General features: G+C 41.4%; 1 protein-coding gene across 1 annotated transcript; it reads left to right on the top strand.

The window, feature by feature from the left end:
* The first annotated feature begins 673 nt into the window (after positions 1–673).
* Tnfsf4 (TNF superfamily member 4) lies at positions 674–22,409 on the top strand. The gene is given in 4 exon segments (XM_005071338.4): positions 674–910; positions 19,307–19,349; positions 22,016–22,360; positions 22,363–22,409. Coding segments are annotated over 4 exon segments (594 nt in total). The 5' UTR covers positions 674–751.
* The last annotated feature ends 711 nt before the right edge of the window (positions 22,410–23,120 follow it).

Genomic DNA, 23,120 nt, shown 5'->3' with positions numbered 1-23,120 from the left:
ATGTGTTTACTGAGTTTTGCTGAAATGCATACATATGATAGTTGCAAGGTCATTTAACTCAGCATTTGACTCACAGCAGTTGCTCAATAAATACTAATTTATTTGGTTTAATGCAATGTGTTATGTAACTATAAGACCTCACCTTTATACCTATCTGCAGAATCCGTTGTCCTGTTTTTCTCTTTTTTCTTTTGCATGTCAAGAAGAAGCTGCATGCCTTTAATTTCTGAATCTGTAAAACGGGCCTTGAGATTAATTGCATAATAGAGACAAGGGTATCAGGGCAACATTTTCCTCAAATCTCTTCTGTGGTTTAAGACACCTTGAGGGATTGATAAGTGAGGTGCTAAAAAAAAAGAAGAAAAAAGAAAAAAGATGATCTTTATCTTTATGGGTGCAATAAGAACCTTAACAGCACATGTTTGTGACTTGTCATTTCGAAGTCACTCAATTCATAACTGGAATGCCACAAAAACAACTCCCTGTTAGCCCAGAGGGAAAAAAAAAGAAAGAAAGTAAAGGGGAAATTCAGATTAGTCACATAGAAGTTCCCCCGCCTGCAAAATCTGCAGTTAAAACTGAGAGAGTCTGCCCCACTCCTTCAATTGCCTGCTGTCTCAGGTTCTGGGACCTTTGTCTATCTTCTGACCCACAGGCTTGGCTTTGCCCTTGTCTTCTTTGTGGTGAGGACCAGCCTTCCCCGGGTTCCCCTTTGCCACATCTGCAACTTCTCTGCACCCAGGCTGTGAAGATGGAACGGGAAGGGGTTCAACCCCTGGAGGAGAACCTGGAAAATGGATCAAGGCCAAGGTTCAAGTGGAAGAAGCTGTCGATGGTGGTCTCTGGGATCCAGGGAGTGGGGCTGCTCCTGTGCCTGGTCTACATCTGCCTGCACCTCCATCCTGCTCAGGTAAGATGCACCAGCTCTTCCTCAAGCTCTTGCTGAATGGCAGTTACAGCAGCTGCAGTCACCTGGAAATAATTGAATGCTAAAACTGTTGAGGGCCCTGCCACCGCCACCAGGTGAATGTAACGTGTGGTCAGACACCCTTTGGTGCCCCTTCCTTCCTATTTCAGTAGTGGTAGGGCACACTGAAGGATAGAAACACCCTGCTTCCAGATTAATTTTATTTATCATTTTCTTTATAATACAAGAATCTCAATGTGTCTTGATGAGCTGTCACCCTGAAGCCTTGGGTCACTGATGTATCTAACCATCCTGGTAGCAACTGTCTAATCAAGAAATCCATATTTAAAAAAAAGAGATAAGTAACAGATTCTATCATATGTACCTGCAGATACTTATGAAATTGTTTTTTTCTTTTACTTTTTCTTTTTTTGTAATACTGAAGGTGTCAATATTAAGTCCTTTCCCCATTACTGGCCTTGTATCTGAAGGGCTGCAACATGTGTGTGTACATTTATTGGCAAGCAAGCTCACACATTTGCATCAATAACTTTATTTCATAGTCTTTTTTTGACAACCACTTTAAAACCCCAGTTTTTTTAAGTTCTTTATTGTAGAAGGTAATTCTGTGTAACTCCCCTGAATCCCCTGTTGGATCTGGCCTCTGATTTTCATTTCCTCAGTGGTTGCTTTATGTCAAGAAGTCTTTCCCTGGTGGATGACAGACTTATTTTTTTTAGTGGGTCTGTCAGAGACACAGCTACCTCAGAATAAACCAGGATATGATGAACTGTCCAGGCAAATGCCTGGGCTTGTCTCTGTTTACAGGAAGTGGGGTTTTCGGTATATAGAAGCTAGTTGGAGTGTATGTGTTCATGACTACTGAACCATGTAGGGTGCTTGTCGCTTGTGTCTACAAACTCCAGTAATGTAGCTGGTGAGGTGCTCAAGCCTGCTTGGCCAAATAGAACACCACCATACTGGTCCTCTTCCCTCCACTCCACGTGCGAGTCTGTGCAGCACTCTGGATGACAAGGAGGCACTAGGGGAGAAGGTGCCAGGGTAGAGTATGGTGTCAGTGGTAGGATGCAGACCGGAATTAGGTTCTTCTGAGAAGAAAGCAGAGTAACCAAAAATAGACTAGCTGAGTACATTGAATAGGTCAGGGAGTCTTGAGCCTTTTCAAACCACAGGGCTGTGTGTTTCCTTACTCTGTGGGATGATGAAGACAGGATACACGACCCCAGTCAAGGGTAACTAGGCACACAAAAGCACCGTGCAAGGGCAGGAGAGAGCAAAAAGTGAAACACAGGCAAAAGCTGCTGGTGTCTGGGGCCTCTGTGGACAGTCTCACCCACGTCACAGTAAGAATAGAAGTCCTGTCTTCAAGTACTCAGCAACTCTGTCATAAAGGTTGGGGGGAATCCAGCCAAAGCTGCATCTCCAGGTCCTTGGGGTGAGCTGCAACCTAGGAGGGAATTTGTTTCCTGTGGTTTTGGCTCAGAAATGGAGTAAAAAGTAGGAGAGGTACACTGGATATTGAAGCTGTTTACTCATGAAATAAGCAACCTGATTGCTCTTGATAGGTTCTGGGGCTTAGCTATCTAGAATTTTTTTACACTGTTCTAGAACCTGGGCAATGCTATGGATCATTCTATTTAGCCTCACTTATTAAGGAGAGGAAAGCATAGATAGGTGGAATAAATTTTTCCCTGGAACTTGGTTGAATTGTGTTGACAGAGGAGAGATGAGAGGGGGGAAGATAATGTCTTTGACAAAGGGGCTGGTGACACGTTAAAGCACTCATGTTTGGTGCGGTGTCGGGTGGACCAGGTGGTGAGGGATGATGAAATTAAACCTCTCCTGGGACACATATGCTTTAGTGATGTGTCAGGGGAAACTGAATGGCAAAGCTTATTCTGTGCCCAGGAAAACTGGGGTTTTCTGTTCTGTATTTTGAAACATAAAAACTTCTGTTTTTCCCCTCCCTCTCCTCCATTTCTTTGCTTTACTTTTTATCCCTAATTTCCTACCTTCAAGACTCTTCAAGTTACAGCTCCTAAACTTTCCTTTGAAGTTTATTTGGTAATAATAACTACTGGGTCAAATTTCATTCACATATTTGAAAAGCAGTTTTTGTCTTTGGAATGCACCCCCCCCCAATAAAAAGGCAGCTCTCACTCATATACAGTTCACGTTCTCCTTTGGGTCTTGGTTTTCTTGTTGGTAATGGGAGATGGGTGTATGAGATGGACACTGAAGTCCCTTTCAGCTCAGCAGCTAATGAGCACATCATCTCAAAGAACTGGCCGGAGGGTTGCAGGAGCAGAAAAGCTGTGTTTTCAGACTTTTGTGCCTAAATGTAGAGTGTTTGGCTCTTCAGACTAGCCTGGAAGGAATCCTATTTTCCTGCATATACTTTCTATACTTAATCTATGCTCTCTGTAGTTATTTTAACAAGCTATTCTGAGTTCATAAAATACCTCCTTTAGAACGAGGAAAGACACGAAGACTCCGGAATATCAGTGACTTGAGTTATAGAGCCGAGTGCTATGGTTGCTTACTCTGCACACTGGGCTTACCTTGGGAAGCCATTTAATGTGCTGGGCTTCAGTCTTACCTGGAAACTGTAGCTAGGAAGCAATGGTAGAAAAAGAGCTGGTCTAATAGGCGAGAAGCCTTTTATTTTTATTATTTTTAATGTGGTGTTTGTGGGTGTGTATGTGTATATGTATGTATTCATGTTTATGTGTGGATGTATGCTTTTGTGTACATGGCTGTGTGTGTATGGGCAATTACATGTGGAGGACAGGGAATGAACCCAAACGTCATACTCTGAAATGCCTCCCACTTTCTAACAACATTTCTCATAGGTCTGGAGTGCACCAATTAGGCCAGACTATCTGGTGACCCAGAGATCCTCCTGTCTCTGCCTTCCCTGCACTGGGATTACAAGCACACACTATTATGCTTGGCATTTTTATGTGAGTTCTGGGGATTAAATTTAGGTTCTCATATTTCCTAGGCAAATACTTCATCAAAATCTGTGAGAAGCGTTGTGAATTATATTTGTGTGTTCCAGGGCTGTTGAAGTCTTCCAAGTTCTGTGTCACCTTTATCATGACCTTTTTTAGAGCTGAGGACTTTTTCCTTAGCAAATCCCACCTTCTTGTTGCTTATTTCTTCTGGGAAAAGCAGAAGTGGTTTGTGTCAAGGAGAGCCAGAATTAGAACTCAGTTTCTTGGTGATGTCTCATATCCTAACTTCAACAATTTAATTTTGTATTTTTAAGTACCGGAAAGAGGAATTTGCCTTAACATTTTGTCTAGAATTAGCTTAATTTAAATGTCTACATGTATCTTTTTCTTAGAAATTATTCAACCATATGCATAAAATAACTTAAAATTCAAGTAGAATTTGCTTTTTCTGAGCAACTCCTTGAGAATTAAGAAAAGAACAGCTGGAGTGTTGAACTAATTCATCATAAAACATTTTGAGGCTCTGATGGTGGGTATTAATGAAATGTTCCAAAGACCCTGGGTTTTGGCATAGATATTAGCCACAGTCTTTTATTAAAAAATAAAAATCTAAAGAAGGCAGGTAAATTGCTCATCACCTATATACTTAATTAACTAGACAATTTTGACTCCTGTATTAGAATTCTTTTTATCCTTACATTCCTTTTGAGTGATTTTTTTTGTATAGGGTGATGTTTGAAGTTTTATAATAATAATAAAAAATTGCACTGGATATGGTTACTTGTTTTTAATCTTAAAATCTTTGGATTAATGGTCAAGATTTGAAGTGAGGCAAAAAGGTGACAGACACATGGAGACTTGCTCAAGGGACAACAGGAAGAGGGGTGGAGGGAGAAGAGGTTGCCTAAGACGTCTGGGTATGTGTGTGGGAAGTCAGGAGAACTGAGGGAAGAGATAACATAATTCAACTGATGTTAGAGGAAAGCGTGGGATTTCCTACACAGATAGGAGGGATGGGGGAGGGCGGGCACAACAATAAGTCATTCAACATGGCTGACATTGAATATTCATAGAGAATGGAGGTAGGAGATGAAGCTGAAGATTTAGGCAGGCCTGGATGGCAAAGGAGCTTGCAAATCATTCTGGGAAACTTGATTTATTCTATTTTATGCCAAATGGGGCAGTTATGACCCTGATGATTCTCCACATTTTCATTCTTGCATGGGATCTCAAGACTGGCAATACAGAAACTAACCTACTCTCACCTGGCACTAGGGGGCACCCCAGTAAAACTAACCATTCCCTTATGTTTTAAAGGCAGCCTGCCCTCCTTTTTAACCAAATTCATTTAAGACGAAACCATCTTCTTGGGAATCAAATACTTGTTCATATAGATGCAGAGGAACATTACCGGACATTATTATTCTTGCTCATACAGTGATGGTATTCTCTAATTGAGCAATTCAGGTGGAAGTATATTCTGACCCAAGTCTTGAAAATAGGATAGAATGGTGTGAATGGGAATTATGCTGAAAAATGTTACACATAAATGCACATATTGACACAAACACACACTGGATCTATGGAATTGATCTTTGTTGCTCATTGTCTGCAGTTACTAGCATTGAGCAGACCCAACTTTACCAAGGGGTTAGCAACCCTGCCTTGCTTATTCTTCTCCATTTGGTAACAATTACCTTTGTGCCCTACACTCTCAAAGAACATGCTACCTTCTTCCCTTTTCAGGGGTTTTGTGTTCATGGAAAATGAGCACTAATCCTTTGTGATTGTGTGAGTCGGAGGAGCTGCAGCAGTGCCATTATGATTTGACACATAAAAAGAAAATGATGAGAACAAAATCTCTGAGCTGTGAAACAGCATGCTTTTCTCTCTATAGTCATTGGTGAAATTAACAGAAGAGTTAGTTTGAAACTGGACTCGCTAACATCCTGTGCTTTGCTAGTTTTGATACTTTTCAAATGAAAGAGCCAAAATACTTCCTTATGCAGAAACACAGAAGATCATCTTAGACTTTGGGGGGAGGTGTTGAAATATAACGGAGAACGCAGTGAACCAGGAACCAGAAATCTGGCTTGTCCCAGGCCTTCAGTTTCTTTATCCTGAGTCAGTTCCCTGCATGTGAGTTTAATACTTTTAAAATTGGAACTTGGCTAGGACGATCACTCATTTGAGTACCGAGCTTCTCAAATGCCAAGATTATTATTGCTATTCATGGACATATTTACATAAGCACACTGCCGTATAATCGTTTACTTTGTAGTGGGTGTGTGTGGATAAATGCAGACACCTCATAACTCAGCAAGCATGCCATATTAAGATTAATCATAGCTCCATAAACGTGATTTCTGTATTGAAAATCTGGGAATTAAGTAATCCACCTTGGAAAGAGTTTTGTTTCCTTTCTTTCTCTCTCTCTTTCTTTTTAAACATAGCTTTCTAATTAAGAGCTGTTTATAGCTGTAGTAGAGAATAAAAGCAGATAGAAGGGAAAATTTATGAAGCTGTGAAGTGTTAGTAGGTTCAGTGTCTGGTTAAATGTGGTTCAAAAGAATCTAGAATTCAGGGTTGGAGAGATGGCTTAGCCTGCTTACTGCTATTCTGAGTTTCTTTGGTTCATTTTGACTACTTATATCTGTAAAAACTCTACATCTATTTCCAAATAAGGACACAGTCTGAGTTTTAGGCAGACATGCATTTGAAGGGCACGCTGTCCAACCCACTGTAACCATTTATTCATTTTCTAAAATTAATGTTCGTGGAGCATCGGTTTCCTACCAGGCACTGACACAATGGTGAACAAGAAAGACGTGGTCCTCCTTGTTCTAATAGAGTTTATAGCCCAGTGATGAAAGAAGGCAGTTAAATGAGAACAGTGGGGCATGTGACAAGTACCTGTTAGCCAAGCCTGGCAGAGATACTTAGTAAGGGTTTTTGAAGGAGGCTACAACTGTTTTGCTTTTCAGTTGAGATTTAAAAAGTGAGGATTCTTGCCTCTTGCACTAGGCAGTTGGTTTCTCTTCTGTTCATTAGCTGAAAATCTTTAGTTCACAATGGCATTATTATCACTGTCACCATCATCATTCTCCCACTGCTGTAATATGATGATTTTACCCTTCACCATCCTCATTTTCCTTCAGAGCACATGCTGACAGCTCTGAAGTCCTGTTATTTGCCTGTGCATTTGTCAATAAAGTACTGTCTGGCCAATAGAAAACCTAGATAGGAGGGACTAGGAGTCGAGGAGGATTCTGGGAAGGGGAAACACAAGAGAGTCGACATGTAACCGCATGGGGTAGGAAGCCCGGGACTATTCTCCGGTAAGAAACATACTTAGATTAACAATTATGGGGTAATTACTTAAGGCAGAGCTAGCCAGTAAGAGACAAACAAGGCCAACAGCTTCATAATTAATATAGCCTCCTGTGTGTTTATTTGGGACTAATGCGGCTCTAGAACCAGGCTGGCGCGGCAGAGCCCAGGCGACTGGCGGGGGATAAACCAAAGCGGCTAGCAAGGAAAAAGCTTCTCTTAACAAAATGGTGATCAGGAGTGGGATGATGAATTTCCACGCAGAATGACAAAAGCTTTAAAGGAATTTTAGAAACAGAAGAACGGAGAGAAGCACAGATTTTGGTAGCAGCATTTTTCTCAGGTGTGCTCTGTTTTGCTATCGATAAGCCGAGATTCACGTGGCTCGCCAGAGTCTTCCTGACTCGGCATAAAAAAAAAAAAAAAGAAAAAAAAAAACAGCAAGGTTGTTTTAAGAGACTCTACTAACGATTGAAAGGTGTGTACGTACAGCTGGAAGTGGCAGCTTTTGCTGGATGTCAGCATGGACTGAGGCGGTAAGCTGGAGTCACGCTTACGCCCACCATCTTGAAACGGCAGTTTAAAACAGCCGCGGTTTTACAGATAAGACACGTGGCCAGAAAAACATAAAGATTTACAGTAAAGTCAGACTTGGATAAAGAAAAACTTCTAAAGGTTTACAGTGTGTTTAAAAATATACATGAGATTGAGAGAGAAAATGAAACGGCAAAGTGGTATATAAATACAAAAGCCGGCGTTGTGGTGGCGCACGCCGGTAGGATTGCTCCAGAGGCAGAGGCAGGCAGGTTTCCAAAGAGAAACCCTGTCTCAGAGAAAAATAAATAAAAGTGAAAGAAATAAAGTAATCATAGATAAATAAATAAGCCACGTAAAGATGGAAAATACACAGACAGTCTGGATACTGTACGCTATTATGTTTTTCAGTTTTTTCATTGCTAAGGAAGGAACAGCTACTGAAGTACACGTGATTATAAATGCTGCTAAATTAATTCAACTTATATCTTCTGAAAATGCCTTGACCTCAAAATTTAAGTATAAGGATATGTTACTCGGAAAAGGAGTTTTAATTTATGTTTCCACAGAACATAAAAATCTGAGGATTTCTTCCAGACTTCTGTGGTTTGACAAACCAAGACCCCCGGAAGCAGTGGACCAGGTGTTCCAACTATTGAGACAGCTAAGATGATGCAGCTTTACAGACCCCGAAAATACGGACTTATACAGGTTTCTGAGTTTTGTCATGATCCCCATGGTATGAACAGCGCCCCCTTCCAGCAGGAAGCAGTTTGGAATGAGCGACGTCCCAATTCCCATCTTGTTTTTAAATCTTTGTTTTCATTTAAATGGGATTGTTTATAATTGGTTAATGATCACAACCAATCTCCTTTTAATGGTAAAAAGGGGAATTATGGTATGGGTATTGTTTTTCATTTATTGATACAAATTCAAGGTCAATTTTGTGATGCTTATATTTCTCCTCTTGATTAAGTATTGTGCTTATACTGATCTTTTAAAACATAATGCATAATTGAATACAGACTATAGATAGTTACTTTTAATAGTCAGAATTTATAGTTAGGTAAGTTAGGTTTTCTAGATATATAGAGATGTATTTGAGACAGATAGATAGTCTTCAAACCTTTCAAAGACCTTCAGAAAATGGCATTTAAAATGGTTTAGGGTTTTTCTTGACAATGAGAAATGTCTGCTCCTGGCAGCACCAATTATGAGAGGAAAATGGGCATCGAAGAAACTCGTTATGGAGTTTGCTTTCAACATGGCAAGATTAGCCATTTGGGCAAGAAACTGCTCTTGCCTAGACTGACTGTTGCTGTATAAACTGGACATGCAGGACCCACAGGAAAGTGAATGCTGAACTCAGTCTTACAGGGTTCCTGCTTCATGGAAGAGTCCTCGAGACTTTCTGCAGGACAAAGAAACATGAATGATAGACTGCCAATGCAGATGGACAGTTTGAAATTTCCTGCTTTGCTGAGAAGTGTTCCAGACACATTGTGGCATATGGGCTGAAGATGGATGCCCCAACGTTACAGAGGAACTTCAGGTGACTGTCCAGGCAGTAAGATACCTCTGTCAATCCTAGTGTTTATATATTATCCTTCTGTGGTCTTTGATGGAGTTGAAGACAGATAGTTATAATTATAGTTTTCCTTAGTTATGATAAAAGATAAGCTACATATAGGACTTTGGACTCACAAGGATGGGATGGATGATATTTTCTTTAGATCTTGCTAAATGTTAATAGACAAAATGTTGTAACTGTGTTCTTACTTGATAACTGTTCTGTCATATACAATTTGACTATGTTAAAATTAAGACCTTTCTTTTGTTTAAACAGAAAAGAGGAGATGTTGGGGAAGTCCTGTTATTTGCCTGTGCATTTGTCAATAAAGTACTGTCTGGCCAATAGAAAACCTAGATAGGAGGGACTAGGAGTCGAGGAGGATTCTGGGAAGGGGAAACACAAGAGAGTCGACATGTAACCGCATGGGGTAGGAAGCCCGGGACTATTCTCCGGTAAGAAACATACTTAGATTAACAATTATGGGGTAATTACTTAAGGCAGAGCTAGCCAGTAAGAGACAAACAAGGCCAACAGCTTCATAATTAATATAGCCTCCTGTGTGTTTATTTGGGACTAATGCGGCTCTAGAACCAGGCTGGCGCGGCAGAGCCCAGGCGACTGGCGGGGGATAAACCAAAGCGGCTAGCAAGGAAAAAGCTTCTCTTAACAAGTCTCATACAAATGAATCTAGGCACCTCACTGCTCTAGGTACAACCATCAGCGTTCATTACTTACCAGAGGGAGCTCTCCTCGAGAGGAAGAGGCGATCTGTGTGGTACAGGAGGTTTTCTTGTCACATAATGTTTGGAGATTACTCTTTGGATTCTGTGACATGAGTTAATGAATTTCTGCAATGGCACTGTCATTAGGCACTGCAGTCTGGTCAGTTTGATTGGGGTTGGACAAAGAGATGAGGATATTAGAAGGGCAGAGAGGGAAAGGACTTATTCTAGACTCAGCACAGAAACCAGGAAATCCCTACTGCTAGTCCAATGCCCAATTTGCTTTACTAGGTTGCCATCTTAAGGCTGCTGTCCCTTCTAATATACTATGTGAGATTAGAAATAGGTGATTGACTCCCAGTAGAAGACACTAGTGGTAGTACTTCTGCTGCTTTCCTTATAGTAAAAGATGTCCAGGACAATTTCAACAATGTACAGTGTTGGGCAATGTACAGTGTTACAAGAGATATTGTCACCTTTTATGTGACTACATAGTTGCTGGCCTAGCTCCAGCCTGGTCTGAAAGATGAAGCGCTATCTCAGGTCAGCAAATGTAATGACTGAATGCTGTTATGCTTAAGACCTGGCAGGAAATGTGCTGATACAGTGGGTAAATTGTAACCATGCTCTTCTAGTTGCTTAGATACTAACCTAGTGCAAGAATATTTTAGTGGAGACTTTCTCAATCACTAAGGGGAGGAAGAGAATAGTGTTTTGGTAGATTCCTCTGTCAGTGTTACGTGAGGAATCCCTCAGTTAATTTGGTGCGGGAAATCCTAGTACAATAATATCTTCCCTTTGTAAATACAAAGAATTAGTGTGTTAGTTCAGTTACACATTTCTTCATGTATTTTAGTGTTCAGGCTCCATGGATACTTTTGGCTGTTTTTGTTGTTTGGTTGAATATCTGAGATTACTGTTGCGAACCAGAGACGATGAAACCACAGTACATGTTCTCTGGGACAGGACATGGGAGTTCTAGGGAGCCACATACAGCCAGCACTAAGTGGTTTGACAAGAGTGGGAATGATGAAGAGGAGGCCACTAGGTTATCAGCAGGTTGTGTAGAGGGAAGAAGGCAAAGCTGAGTTAAGGAGAGGTTGGTTGCATGGAAAAGGCTCTGGTAGAGGTGTTCAGGGTGAATGTAAAGAAGTTTTGGGTGGGGGAGAGAATTAATGTTCACAGAAAGCGCTATAAACTTTTTAAAGCAAGGTTTACAAAGCCACTGCCTTTGTCTCTAAGAGAATGTAACTTTAGGGATAAGTTCTTATGAATATTAAAGATTTCTTGGCCAAGATTTTGCCTGTTTCTATTCCCAATCCCTTCCTTATGAAGTTCTGGGTCGTTTTGATCAGAAGCAGAGTCTATTCTTTGCAACAGGCTGCTTCCATGAAGTACTCAGCAAATCCTGAAGCAGAGAGTTCTACCCTCCCGGTCCACTGTAGTGTAGATGTGTGAGAAACCCCACTTTTCTGTTTTGAGACACAGCCTAAGAACTGACTAGGCTGTGCTGTCACGATCTCTCAGCTCTCCTCCGATGGTAGAAGTTCAAGGTGGAAACAGCAACTCTGTCACTGTGGAGGTGGCATGGTGCATTAAGGGAACAGTCTCAGATTTCTCAGTTGCCTCAAGTGACTCACAGCTAATTCATGTGCCCCCTCGAGATCTTCACATTGTACCCTGATATTCAGTGAGGAATAGCAAGCTCCACATATGACTGCAGAGCTTACTTCCTGGTTTCATATTTGATGAGTAACATTTGCTCCTGGCACAGTTACCCCTCTTCCAGACAAATGCCAGATGACTGTAAGGTCAACAGTATTATGTCACATCCCATTGAGTCAGAATCAGAAGCTCACGCTCTCCAAAGATAATCTCTTGAAACGCTATCACCTTCCTGTGGACATGGTATGAGCAGCTGGAGAAGGACCATACATTGGATTCTCCCATATATGTTATTGAACATGTCAAGAAATGCTCTATTTCCAAGTCTTCCATTCACCCACTTTGAGCTTGTCTGTGGGCTTGTTATCACCTTCTCAGATAGGTACACTCAGTCAGAGCCTACTTGCTGCTGCTGTTGATGGAATCTACATTGAGAGCCCACAGGGGCGTCTGTCTGAGGAGTTACTTTTGGAGAATTTTTGGTTGTTTTATATCTGAGTATTTTGACAGTTATCCCCAAATTAAAATTTTTGATCTCATTTAATAATGATTAAAACAGTTTCAAATCAATCTTGTACTCCAGATAAATGCTTTTTATGAGCCATTTATTTTTAAGGAATCCTGGAGTAAAGAGAAGAGTAACTACTGTATCTCTGAACTCAGTACCTTTTACTTCTTAACAAGTTCTAAACAGCATTGAGTCTCAGTTTCCGATTTCTAACTACAAGTAGTTGTTATGTGTCATGGGGCGATTTTAAAAAGGCACTGTTGCTTTCCCTTTTCTTAACTACAAACAGGATGGCCTTGTGTGTAGGTGTTTCCTTCAGCTCATAGTAGAATGTCTTTTGCTGATCTGAGTCTTCATTTTTTCAAACCTAGATCCTCATGGTACCAAACCAGGTGATAATCTTGTTCTCATTTTCTGGAACTCCATGAAATACATTGCTTGTTGATAGTTTCATAGAGAGAGACTACTATTATGAATGGCATATAAATTTGCCCAAGCCAAATTTGAGTATAATGACTGTCATATAATAATATTTATTTTTAGTTTTAAATTATTTTCATTTTTATCAGTTTCTTTTAGTTGACATACAAAACAAAATGTTTCACCGAGGCGTTTTTATATATTTTATAATTTTATGTATTTATATCATTATACTTTGTTGTTATTTGCCTTATTCACTGACTTTTACCATCACTCCCTTCTCCTGGCCCTTGCTGGTCCTTTTCCTATTATCAAATGGTTCCGACTTCTGTTCTCATGTCACATATATATTTCTTTACTCCCTCTTTTATACTCTCCTTCCCCTCTCAAGGTCCTCTCTCTCTCTCTCTCTCTCTCTCTCTCTCTCTCTCTCTCTCTCTCTCTCTCTCTCTCTCTCTCTCTCTCTCTCTCTCTCACTGAGTAGCCCTGGCTGTCCTGGAATTCATCATGTAGACCAGACTGACTTCAAACTCACAGAGACCTGCCTGCCTATGCCTCCCAGGTACTGTGATTAATTTCCTGGCTCTTTTTTAAAACTTTAATTTATGTGTGCTACACATAAATATAGACCCCACATTACTAGAGAAAACTTTGGATCTGACTTATTTCATTTAACATAATGACAGATGAGTGGTTAAAGACAAAATAGTTTATCTATATAATGGAATTTTATTCAGGGATAAAGAAAAACAAAATTGTGCTATTTTCAAAATGGCTATAACCTGATATCATTATGTCGAGCAATTCTTAATAACCTGCCTTTGCTTTTAGCCAAACTACCAACTAATATGATAATCATATCATTCTTCAACTATTGAGTAACTTTCTGGGAACAGCAAACATTTCCTGAGTAACAGTTTTCCCCCCCCCCACAGGTCGTATTTAAAAATCTTCGCTCTGGATTTTGGCCTTCAGAAGCTGACAATTTAGTGATTTTCAAACTGTGAACCTTGGATTGTAGAATGCATACCCCTGGCTTATCCAGATTTTTTTTCTTTCTTTGAGACAGGGTCTCACTATGTAGCCTTTACTTGCCTGGAACTTGCCATAAAGACCAGGGTGACCTTGAACTCACAGAGATCCACCTAAGTCTGCTTCTCTGCTGGTATTAAAGGCATGTGCCACCATGCCTGGCAATCCAGACCTTTTGAGTTGGGCTTTGAGAATAAGTTGAATATCTCTACTTTTTTCCCACAAATTTCCCCAGAAATTCAAAGTTTTTCCTTCCTTCCTTCCTTCCTTCCATCCTTCCTTCCTTCCTTCCTTCCTTCCTCCCTCCCTCCCTCCCTCCCTCCCTCCCTCCTTCCCTTCTTACCTCCTTCCCTCCCTTCCTTTCTTCCTCCTCCCTCCTTCCCCCTTCTTGTCTTTTGTCCTTATTTTCTTCATCTATAACAGATATGATACCCAAGGAGAAAGCATGAATGCTAGGATTTCCCTGGGTGCCATCACAATGAGGTCATTGACAATGTGCTGTGTGGCAACTTTGCTTCTTCAGCATTGGGGCTGAAGTGGATACAAGAGCATGGCCTGGAATATTAATATAATCTTTAAGGCAGTACCTCTTCACTTCACATTTGTATGTGCAGGAAAATTGATGTCAAGTCTGGTGCTATAAAGCTACAGTCTCCAATTAGGAGGCTGAGGTGGGAGGATCTAAATTTAAAGGCATCCTGGGATAGAAAGTAAGTTCTAGGCCAGCCTGGGTGATTTAGTGAAATTGTCTCGATAAGAGAGACACACAGACACACACACACACACACACACACACACACACACACACACACACACACACACGAGAGAGAGAGAGAGACAGACAGACAGACAGACAGCAGGGGTTATGGCTCAGTGGTAGAGTACTTGTCTTACATGTGCAAGACCTTGGATTCAGTCCCAATCCCTAGCAACCCAAACAAGGGAAGATGAAAAATTATTGGACAATATAATAAAAAATTGTAGTGGATTTTGGGGCAGAAGTCAAGTCCCTTCACTTCCATGGGCTCTAATTTCTTTCTCTGAGATATTATCTTGAACAAAAGATGGCTTCTTCTGTACCTTTTTTTTTTTTTTTACTTCTGAGACAATCCTATTTAAAACCCAGGCTGTGTTCACTGCTGGTTGATTCTGGAGTTTGATTGTCAACTGTGAGGATAATGAGAGACCTTCACACTTTGAAGAGTAAGGAAAATCTGATTTGTAAGCTGTGATTATGTGGAAATCCTCTGGCTCTAGGCTCTAGCATATCTCCCAGTTTTCTTGGTGTCTGGAAATGTTCTTTCTTGGTATTCAGATATGGTGTTCATTATGTGGGGTAGACCAGATGTCTTTGGATGCTTCTGGAACACTTTCTCATGAAGCCTAGGTCCTCTCTGGGTTGCAGATAGTCAGAGAGCTTGATTCAAGGACTGTGGCAGTTTTATTTTATTCTTTAAGTTTTTACATATCCAACAATATATGGAGAATAAACCATAAAATTACATTGACCTTGTTTTCTGTGTATCAAAGAACAATAGCTGATATTTGTTGACCCCTTAAATATTTCATGTCAAGTCATGACCAGTCACACATATTATCTCATTCAACCTAACACTAGCCCTCTGAGACAATAAACTTTTTCTATTCCCACTTCACAATAAGAAACTGAAAATCAGCAAGATAAAAGCAATTTTCTAAAGGTAACATCAAAATATTCTAAGTAGGGGGAAATGAAACGTATAGCCATTGATGATATTATCATTCAAGATTGATTTTAGGGTTCACTTTTGATATTGTACTTTCTATATTCTACGGTTTGACTAATGTGTAATGGCATATATCTCCCCATTATGGCTTCACCATCCTCAAACATCTTCTGTGTTGCCCCTACTCAGTGCTCCCTAGGCCCCTAGTTCCTAACTGCAGGCATCCCCAGATCTTTTAGTCTTCATAGATTTGTTTCAACCAGAATGTTTTACAACTGGAACCACACAAAGTGTAGTCATCTTTGATGGTTCTTTTACACAAATTACAAAGTGTAGTTTTCTTCACAGCTTTTCACTTCCTGTTAGCGCTGAAAATAATGGTCACCTTGTGGCTGCTTCATAGTTTTATCTTCTCCAGAACTTTTGATTGCTTTCAAGTATTGGTGGTTATAACTGCAGTTTAGGCAATTGTTTGAGAAGAATAATGTTGGCAATTCAGGGAACAGAAGGGATGAAAGTGTTTACAGCGATTTGGAGTTTGGTGCTTTGAATAGTGAAAACAAAAGAGATCAAGTTGACAAGGATTTTCTATTTTAAACCACAAGCAAGTAGAAAAAAATGTAGTCAGTAAGATAGTGTGCCCAGTCATGCCTCAAAGTATGAATAAGGTGTCTTAAGATAGCTGGAATGGGGATACAGCTGTCAAGCATCAAGGGTTTGATTTGGGCTTGGGTTGTGATTCCGATGGGCAGAAGCAGATAGGTAGACAATCTGGAAATACAGAAGCCTTTGTGTCAGGCAAACTGCTGGGTAGTTAATGTTGTTTTTTTCCTTAAACTACATTGTTAGCTCTTGGGGCATTCCAGTTGCAGTGTGAAACCTTATAGTCATCTGTATGAAAGCTGAGAAATAGTTTATGTCTTTTCCAAATTCATGAAGCTGGAAAAGTCACAATTTGAACCAAATTTGAAGCCAATCAATCTGTAGTTTGTCTTGTCCTATCTGGTTCTTCATCTAAGGGAAAGAGGACCAAAGAAAAGATTGATTAATCATAAGATGCCCAAAGGTATGTGTGAAACTTGAGAGTGAGGTTGTAGTCAGGCCAAGCATGACATTGACTTTGGGACTGTGGAGATATCTCTGAATTGTGTAGGATGTCTCTGGGCAGTGTGGGAGTGTCTTTGAGAAATGTGGGGATGTCTCTGGGCAGAGTAGGGGTGACTGTCCCTGGGCAGTGTGGGGCTGTCTCTGGGCAATTGGGCAGGTGTGAAGAATTAGAGCAGAAAGCTCTGGGAGCAGGAAGGATCACCTTTTTCCACTCCATAAAATTAACTGAACTCGCTAAATTGTTGTTTCTAAGGGACCTCTGAGAATATGCAAATTTCCACTCTAGGTGACCTTTGGGAGAAGGAACAGGATGTTAGGGGTTGCAGTAGATGAAATCAGTAGAGGAAGTCACGTATGGCTTTCCTGGCTGCCTCTTAATATCTCAGTCTCAGAAGATGCCCCCTTTGGTCATTGCTACCCCTACAACATCAAGGCAACAAAAAGAAATCTATGCTAGCTCGTGCGCGTGCGTGCGCGCGCGCGCGCGCACACACACACACACACACACACACACAGAGGAACCCTTTAGAGTCTTTTGCAAAGTCAGACAAAATAATTAAACTATGCACCTAGCGAGTTCAAAGTTGACAAGATAATGTCTCAAACCAAAAAGCTTTTAGAAGGGTTAGAAGGGCTGGTGAAGCACTTTCCTAGAATGTGAAAGGCTCTGGGTTCAATCCCTGGCACCATACAAAATAAAAGAAAGAAAAAGAAAAGGAAGAAATAAACTCATAAGGGCCTTGAGTTCTGAGAGCTTGAAGTCAATTTGTGAACTGGGAAACTTCCTGTTCTTTTCATTTGCAGGTAGCTCATTAACTTGTAGCTGCCTGCTTTTGTGTTTTGCTTTTGTGTTTTGAGAACCATCTTAACAGGTAGTTCTGGATGACCTGGAGCTTGATATTTAGATCAAGATAAGCTCCATCTACCTTCTGTGCTGGCATTAAAAGTGTGTGCCATCACACTGGACTAGTTTTGTTTGCTTGTTTACCTGTTGTTATTGTTGTTTGGGGGGAATGTGTGTGTGTGTGTGTGTGTGTGTGTGTGTGTGCTGAAATTGATGTCCATTATGTTGTAGTGATTTTTAAACATGACAATCTGATTCCTAGGGAGCTTGTGATACTTAATCTCAGACCACCCAGTACTTGCTTGTCTGGTATCAAAACCCAGGAGATACATGTTGTGTTAAGCCTTGTGCCCCTATATAGACCACTTCTGACAATGGGAACTGGTACCAACCAGCCCCAGAGCACATTCTTTGTCTAGGGAATTGTAGTGGTGAGGGTAATGGGTCTTTTGGAGGTCTTCTTCTAGAACACTTCCTAAAGCACACAGAAGCAGCAGGCAAGGGGTCCGAGGCAAGACTCACATTGCTATCCAAGTCAACACTCTCTCCACAAGCTCACCATATTGCATCACTGCTGTTCTTTAGCCCAGGGACTGGCAGGGCTTGGGAAAGCCCTCCCTCCTCCCTATGCAGCCCATTGATCTTAGCTCACGGAGGCCCATGATCATATTTAAAAGGGAAGTAGGGGATTCCTCATCTGTGTGAGGGAGTCCCCAGTGAAATCCTCTTGACTGAGGCTACTAGTCTGCCAGGAGAGTGGGAAGTAGGGATTCCACTGCTCAGGGCACGAAAACAAATTTCTCCCATGCCTCTGATAGGGCGTTCTGCCAAAAATAACCTTGTGGCTGTTGTTCTTGGCAGGAGCCATGGGCATTTTTTCTCTCTATTTTCTTTGTTAGTAGGGAGTACACCATGTAGTATAAAGGGTCCCTACTATTCCTAACCTCAGACTTCTAATCATTTTTCCCAGAGACAACCTTTGTACCTGGCTTCTTGGTGCATTCTTTTTGGTTTACTCAGCACGTACAGGAATGTTTCTGGTTTTTTAGGGACATGAATATTCTTTACATATGGTTCTGCCCTTGTTATTTTCACTTCATAGATCTTTGACTTTGCTCCATTTTGAGTTTCTTTGTCTTTTTGGCTACCAAGTCATGTGTGTTTTTATCACCAAGCTTCTCCTTACTGTTTTACTTCTTGTTCTCATGTGCTGACTTGGTTTGTGTTAGGTTTTTCAAGTTGTTGAAGTGAAAGGAAAGATCCAAGGCCACACACACACACACACACACACACACAAACACACACACACAATCACAGATAATACATAGGGATAATTAATGAGAAACTACTTCTTTTTTAAAAGGTCCAGCAAAGTGACTCAGTGGGTTCTTGGTGTTTGCTACTGAGCCTAAGGGCTTGAAATTGATATGCCGAATTCACATGATGGAATGAGAGACTGACTCCTGAAGTTGTCTTCTGACTTCTACACACACACACACACACACACAAAATATGAACACACACACACAATAACTAACTAAAATAAAATAAACCAGATGTATGCAAACATATTGTGTTTTGAAGGGCTAGAGCAGGTTGTTTAGCCTATTGAAAACAGGATGTGTTTGCTCCTGTGGAAGAGAGCACATACAAGAAGCTTCTGGAACTTTCTGCTAGAGTGTTCTGGGAGTCTGTGCCCATGAGGGACTTTCTAATGAGTGCTACAATTTAAATGGGAGAATTGTTTGGCACCAAAGAAGAGTTTGGCAGAATGAAGCCAGATTTCAGATGCTTGCATGATAGAGCAGAAATACCTACCAGAGGAGATATTGTAGTAGTAGCAAACAAAGGTGTATAGTAAGTCTGGGTCAAATTCTCAAAGAAAATGCAGCTGTGTTTTGTCAAGGGTTTTTTTCCTGTGAGCTGCTGTACCAATTTCACCTTTCTTTTTGTAAATATCCATCTTTTCCTCTTTTTTAGGTGAAGCATCCTCCAATCCAAAGTCTCCGAGCACAAGTTACCAGTAAGTATTCCAAAAATTATCTTTATGTAGTTCTTTTGTGTATTGGTATGGCACATGTGTGTCTGTGTTTATGAGTGCATGTGTGTGTGGATATGTACGTATCAGTGTGGCACATGTATGTCTGTGTTTATGAGTGCACATGTGTGTATATGTTCATGTATCGGTGTGGCACATGTGTGTCTGTGTTTATGAGTGCATGTGTGTGTGTATGTGCATATATCGGTGTGGCACATGTGTGTCTGTGCTTATGAGTGCATGTGTGTGTGTGTGCATATATCGGTGTGGCACATGTGTGTCTGTGTTTATGAGTGCATGTGTGTGTGTGCATATATCAGTGTGGCACATGTGTGTCTATGTTTATGAGTACATGTGTGTGTATGTGCATGTATCAGTGTGGCACATGTGTGTCTGTGTTTATGAGTGCATGTGTGTGTATGTGATGTGCATGTATCGGTGTGGCACATGTGAGTCTGTGTTTATGAGTACACATGTGTGTGTGTATGTGCATGTATTGGTGTGGCAAATGTGTGTCTGTGTTTATGAGTACACGTGTGTGTGTATGTGCATGTATCGGTGTGGCACATGTGTGTCTGTGTTTATGAGTGCACGTGTGTGTATGTGTGTGTATGTGCATGTATCGGTGTGGCACATGTGAGTCTGTGTTTATGAGTGCACATGTGTGTATGTGCATGTATCGGTGTGGCACATGTGTGTCTGTGTTTATGAGTGCATGTGTGTATATGTGATGTGCATGTATCGGTGTGGCACATGTGTGTCTGTGTTTATGAGTGCATGTATGTGTATGTGATGTGCATGTATTGGTGTGACACATGTGAGTCTGTGTTTACGAGTACACATGTGTGTGTGTGTATGTATCGGTGTGGCACATGTGTGTCTGTGTTTATGAGTGCACGTGTGTATGTGATGTGCATGTGGAGGTTGGCACTGGGCATCCTCCTTGTTTGCTCTTTGGCTTCTATTTTGAGACAAGGTCTCTCACTGAATCTGGAACTTACAGATTCAGCCAAACAGCAGGCTGGCCAACAAGCTTCAGGGATCTACCTGCTTCTGCTTCCTCAGAGCTGTGATTGTAGTCGTCACTGTGCCTTTTCCCGTGTGTGTGTGTGTGTGTGTGTGTGTGTGTGTGTGTGTGTGCATGTGTGCGTGCATGGGAGATAGGGAGGGAGAGAGGGAGAGAGAGCGAGAGCGAGAGCGAGAGCAGAGAGAGAGAGAGAGAGAGAGAGAGAGAGAGAGAGAGAGAGAGAGAGAGAGAACACGATGAACTGAACTCAGGTTTTCATCTTACTGACTGAATTGTCTGCAAAGCCTTGTACTCATGCTTTAAATAGGATCTTTTCTGTGGTATCTTAATTTTCCTAGAACACAGGCTTTGCCATTTCCCTTAGGCAAGTGTTTCATTCCCAAATTGTTGGGGTCTGAATATTATTTTTTTTTCAGGAAAAAAGGGATTGATAATCAAAGCAGTTCCTGCCTCTGTACTTAACATGCCTTTCTTAATCCTCCCAGAAATGATTTAGGGTAGGGATTTCATTTTGTCTTCATCTAAGGATTCTAAGGCTGGAAGACACCTGCCAGTTCTACTCTGAAACATGATAATACCTGGGGAGGCCCTGCATGAAGAAAAACTGATGCTTTGATCAAGAGAGTATCACTTGGGTCCTTGATCACTGCCAACCACTGGAAGTTTCTATATGAGTCTTCGAGTATTTATTAAGTTAGCTGAGCTGAACGGGAAGTACGTTTCGCTTTAATAAGTCATTCTTATTTTCGATTCAAAGTTCAGCTCCTGAATTGGGGGCAGCACTGGGGACCTGTTATTTACCATCACCAAGGAGCATGGGCAGAGTAGGTGTTGCTCAGCCCTTCAAGATGATATTCAGGCTGGTGCAGAATGCAAGACGCTTAGGCTTTGGGTCTTGCTTCTGGAAAGGCCCAGCACAGAGCTACCAAAGCTGTCCTGTTCTCCCTCTTCCTCCTTCTCCTCCTCCTCCTCCTCCTCCTCTTCCTCCTCCTCCTCCTTCCCTCCCCCTTTTCTTTGTCTGTGGCAGTGACTCTTCCCAAGCTACCTTCCAGGAAATGCTAGTTATAGGAGATAGAAGGAAGATGAAGAAGAAACAAAGCTGTGTCCCTGGGTTCTTTCTTCCTGTTTCATGGGACTGAGCCCATTTTTACCCCATCTGCACCCTGGGCTTGGCTGCATCACTAAGCTGACTTGACGGCTGGCAAAGACCACCAATATTGCTGTCAGTGAATCTGATTCCCGGGGGCCATGTGAGAAATTTTTATTTCATGGTCCAGTCTTGCGGGAAGGTGCAGGAAATGGTTAAGTGCAGTTGCTTTGAGTCAAACTAATAAGGGCTGGCAGGACCAAGGCAATGAAGGCCCTGTTGCCTCACCACTTCTAACCTTTGCTGCACTCTGTTTACTGGGATGGAGAGTAAAGGAACCTGTCTTTCATGCCACATGTCTGAGGTAACAATGGCTGTAACCTCTCCGTTCTGTTCATGGAAATAGCAGGTTCCAGACATTGGTACATTACAGTGCTCCCTTGCTTTCTTTCCAAAATCTCCTTCACTATTAGTTTTTCTGGAAGATTCTTTCCTCATATTTTGCTTAGGAATAATCTTGTTTTCAATTCCTTTTAGGATGTGAGAATGGGAGACTGTTCTTCAGCCTACCCAGGAATGAGTATCAAACCATGGAGATGAAGAACAGCTCAATTACCATCACTTGTGATGGGCTTTATCTCATCCACATGAAGGGCTCCTTTTTCCAGGAGGTCAAGATCAACCTTCACTTCCGAAAGAGTCGAAGTCCCATCTCTATGCCCATGCTGAACAATGGTCAAAGGGTCGACTTCACTATGGTAGCCTCTTTGGCCTACAAAGATATAGTTTACTTGACTGTAAATACTCCTGATGCTTCCTGTGAACACCTGCAGATAAATGATGGGGAATTGATTGTTGTCCATCTAACTCCTGGTGGATTCTGTGCCCACTGAAGATTTATGGCAGCACTGTGAATCAGGTGCCACTGTGAATTCCACTCCAGGGTGAACAGAACACAGATTCTTTCTTGGGAGAGATGAGTCTGTCCAGATCAGCTCTAGGAGATGTGACCAAATGCAGATCCTACCCCACTTCTCACTTAGGAATATTTAAAACCTGTTTAAAACCTGCCAGTTGACCTCTCAATCCCATTATTGCCTTGAGCCTACTAAGAGACCTTCTGGGAATGAGAAAAGAAATGTCTCTTCAAGACACATTGTTTCTGTTGATCAGAAGATTATTGTAATAAACTTCTGTCACTGAAAAGAGCACTTGGTTACTACTTTCTAGACTTTCAGCATTGTCCAAAGAAAGAGCAAGGAATGGGGCTATGACTCTGGAAAGGGTGGTGTCCTTCAACCAGCAGGAGCTGATATGCCCTCTCCAAGGTTAAAGTGATCAGTGTTTACATGTTGCCCTCCCTCATTTCATGGGAGATCAGAAGAAAGATTGCCCTATGGAAACCATGACTTGAAGTACACTCTGCATTTACTTCTGTTATTGCTCTTCTTTCCTGGCTTCCAAACACACACAATAGAAAACTCCCTTCAAAGACTTATCCTGGGGATGTGATACCACCTCAAAAACCACATCAGTGATGTAAAGAAAACCAATAGAGCTTTGTTTCTTATACAGGGTGTGAGAGATAGTTTACCCTGAAGGTTATTTTTACTATATGGGAGAAGAGTGAACTGCATGTCTC

The sequence above is a fragment of the Mesocricetus auratus genome, unplaced genomic scaffold, assembly GCF_017639785.1.
Source record: "Mesocricetus auratus isolate SY011 unplaced genomic scaffold, BCM_Maur_2.0 Super-Scaffold_100676, whole genome shotgun sequence".
NCBI classification, from domain to species: Eukaryota; Metazoa; Chordata; class Mammalia; order Rodentia; family Cricetidae; genus Mesocricetus; species Mesocricetus auratus.
Note: the sequence above shows the minus strand (reverse complement) of the source record. Positions and strands in the feature narration are given on the sequence as shown.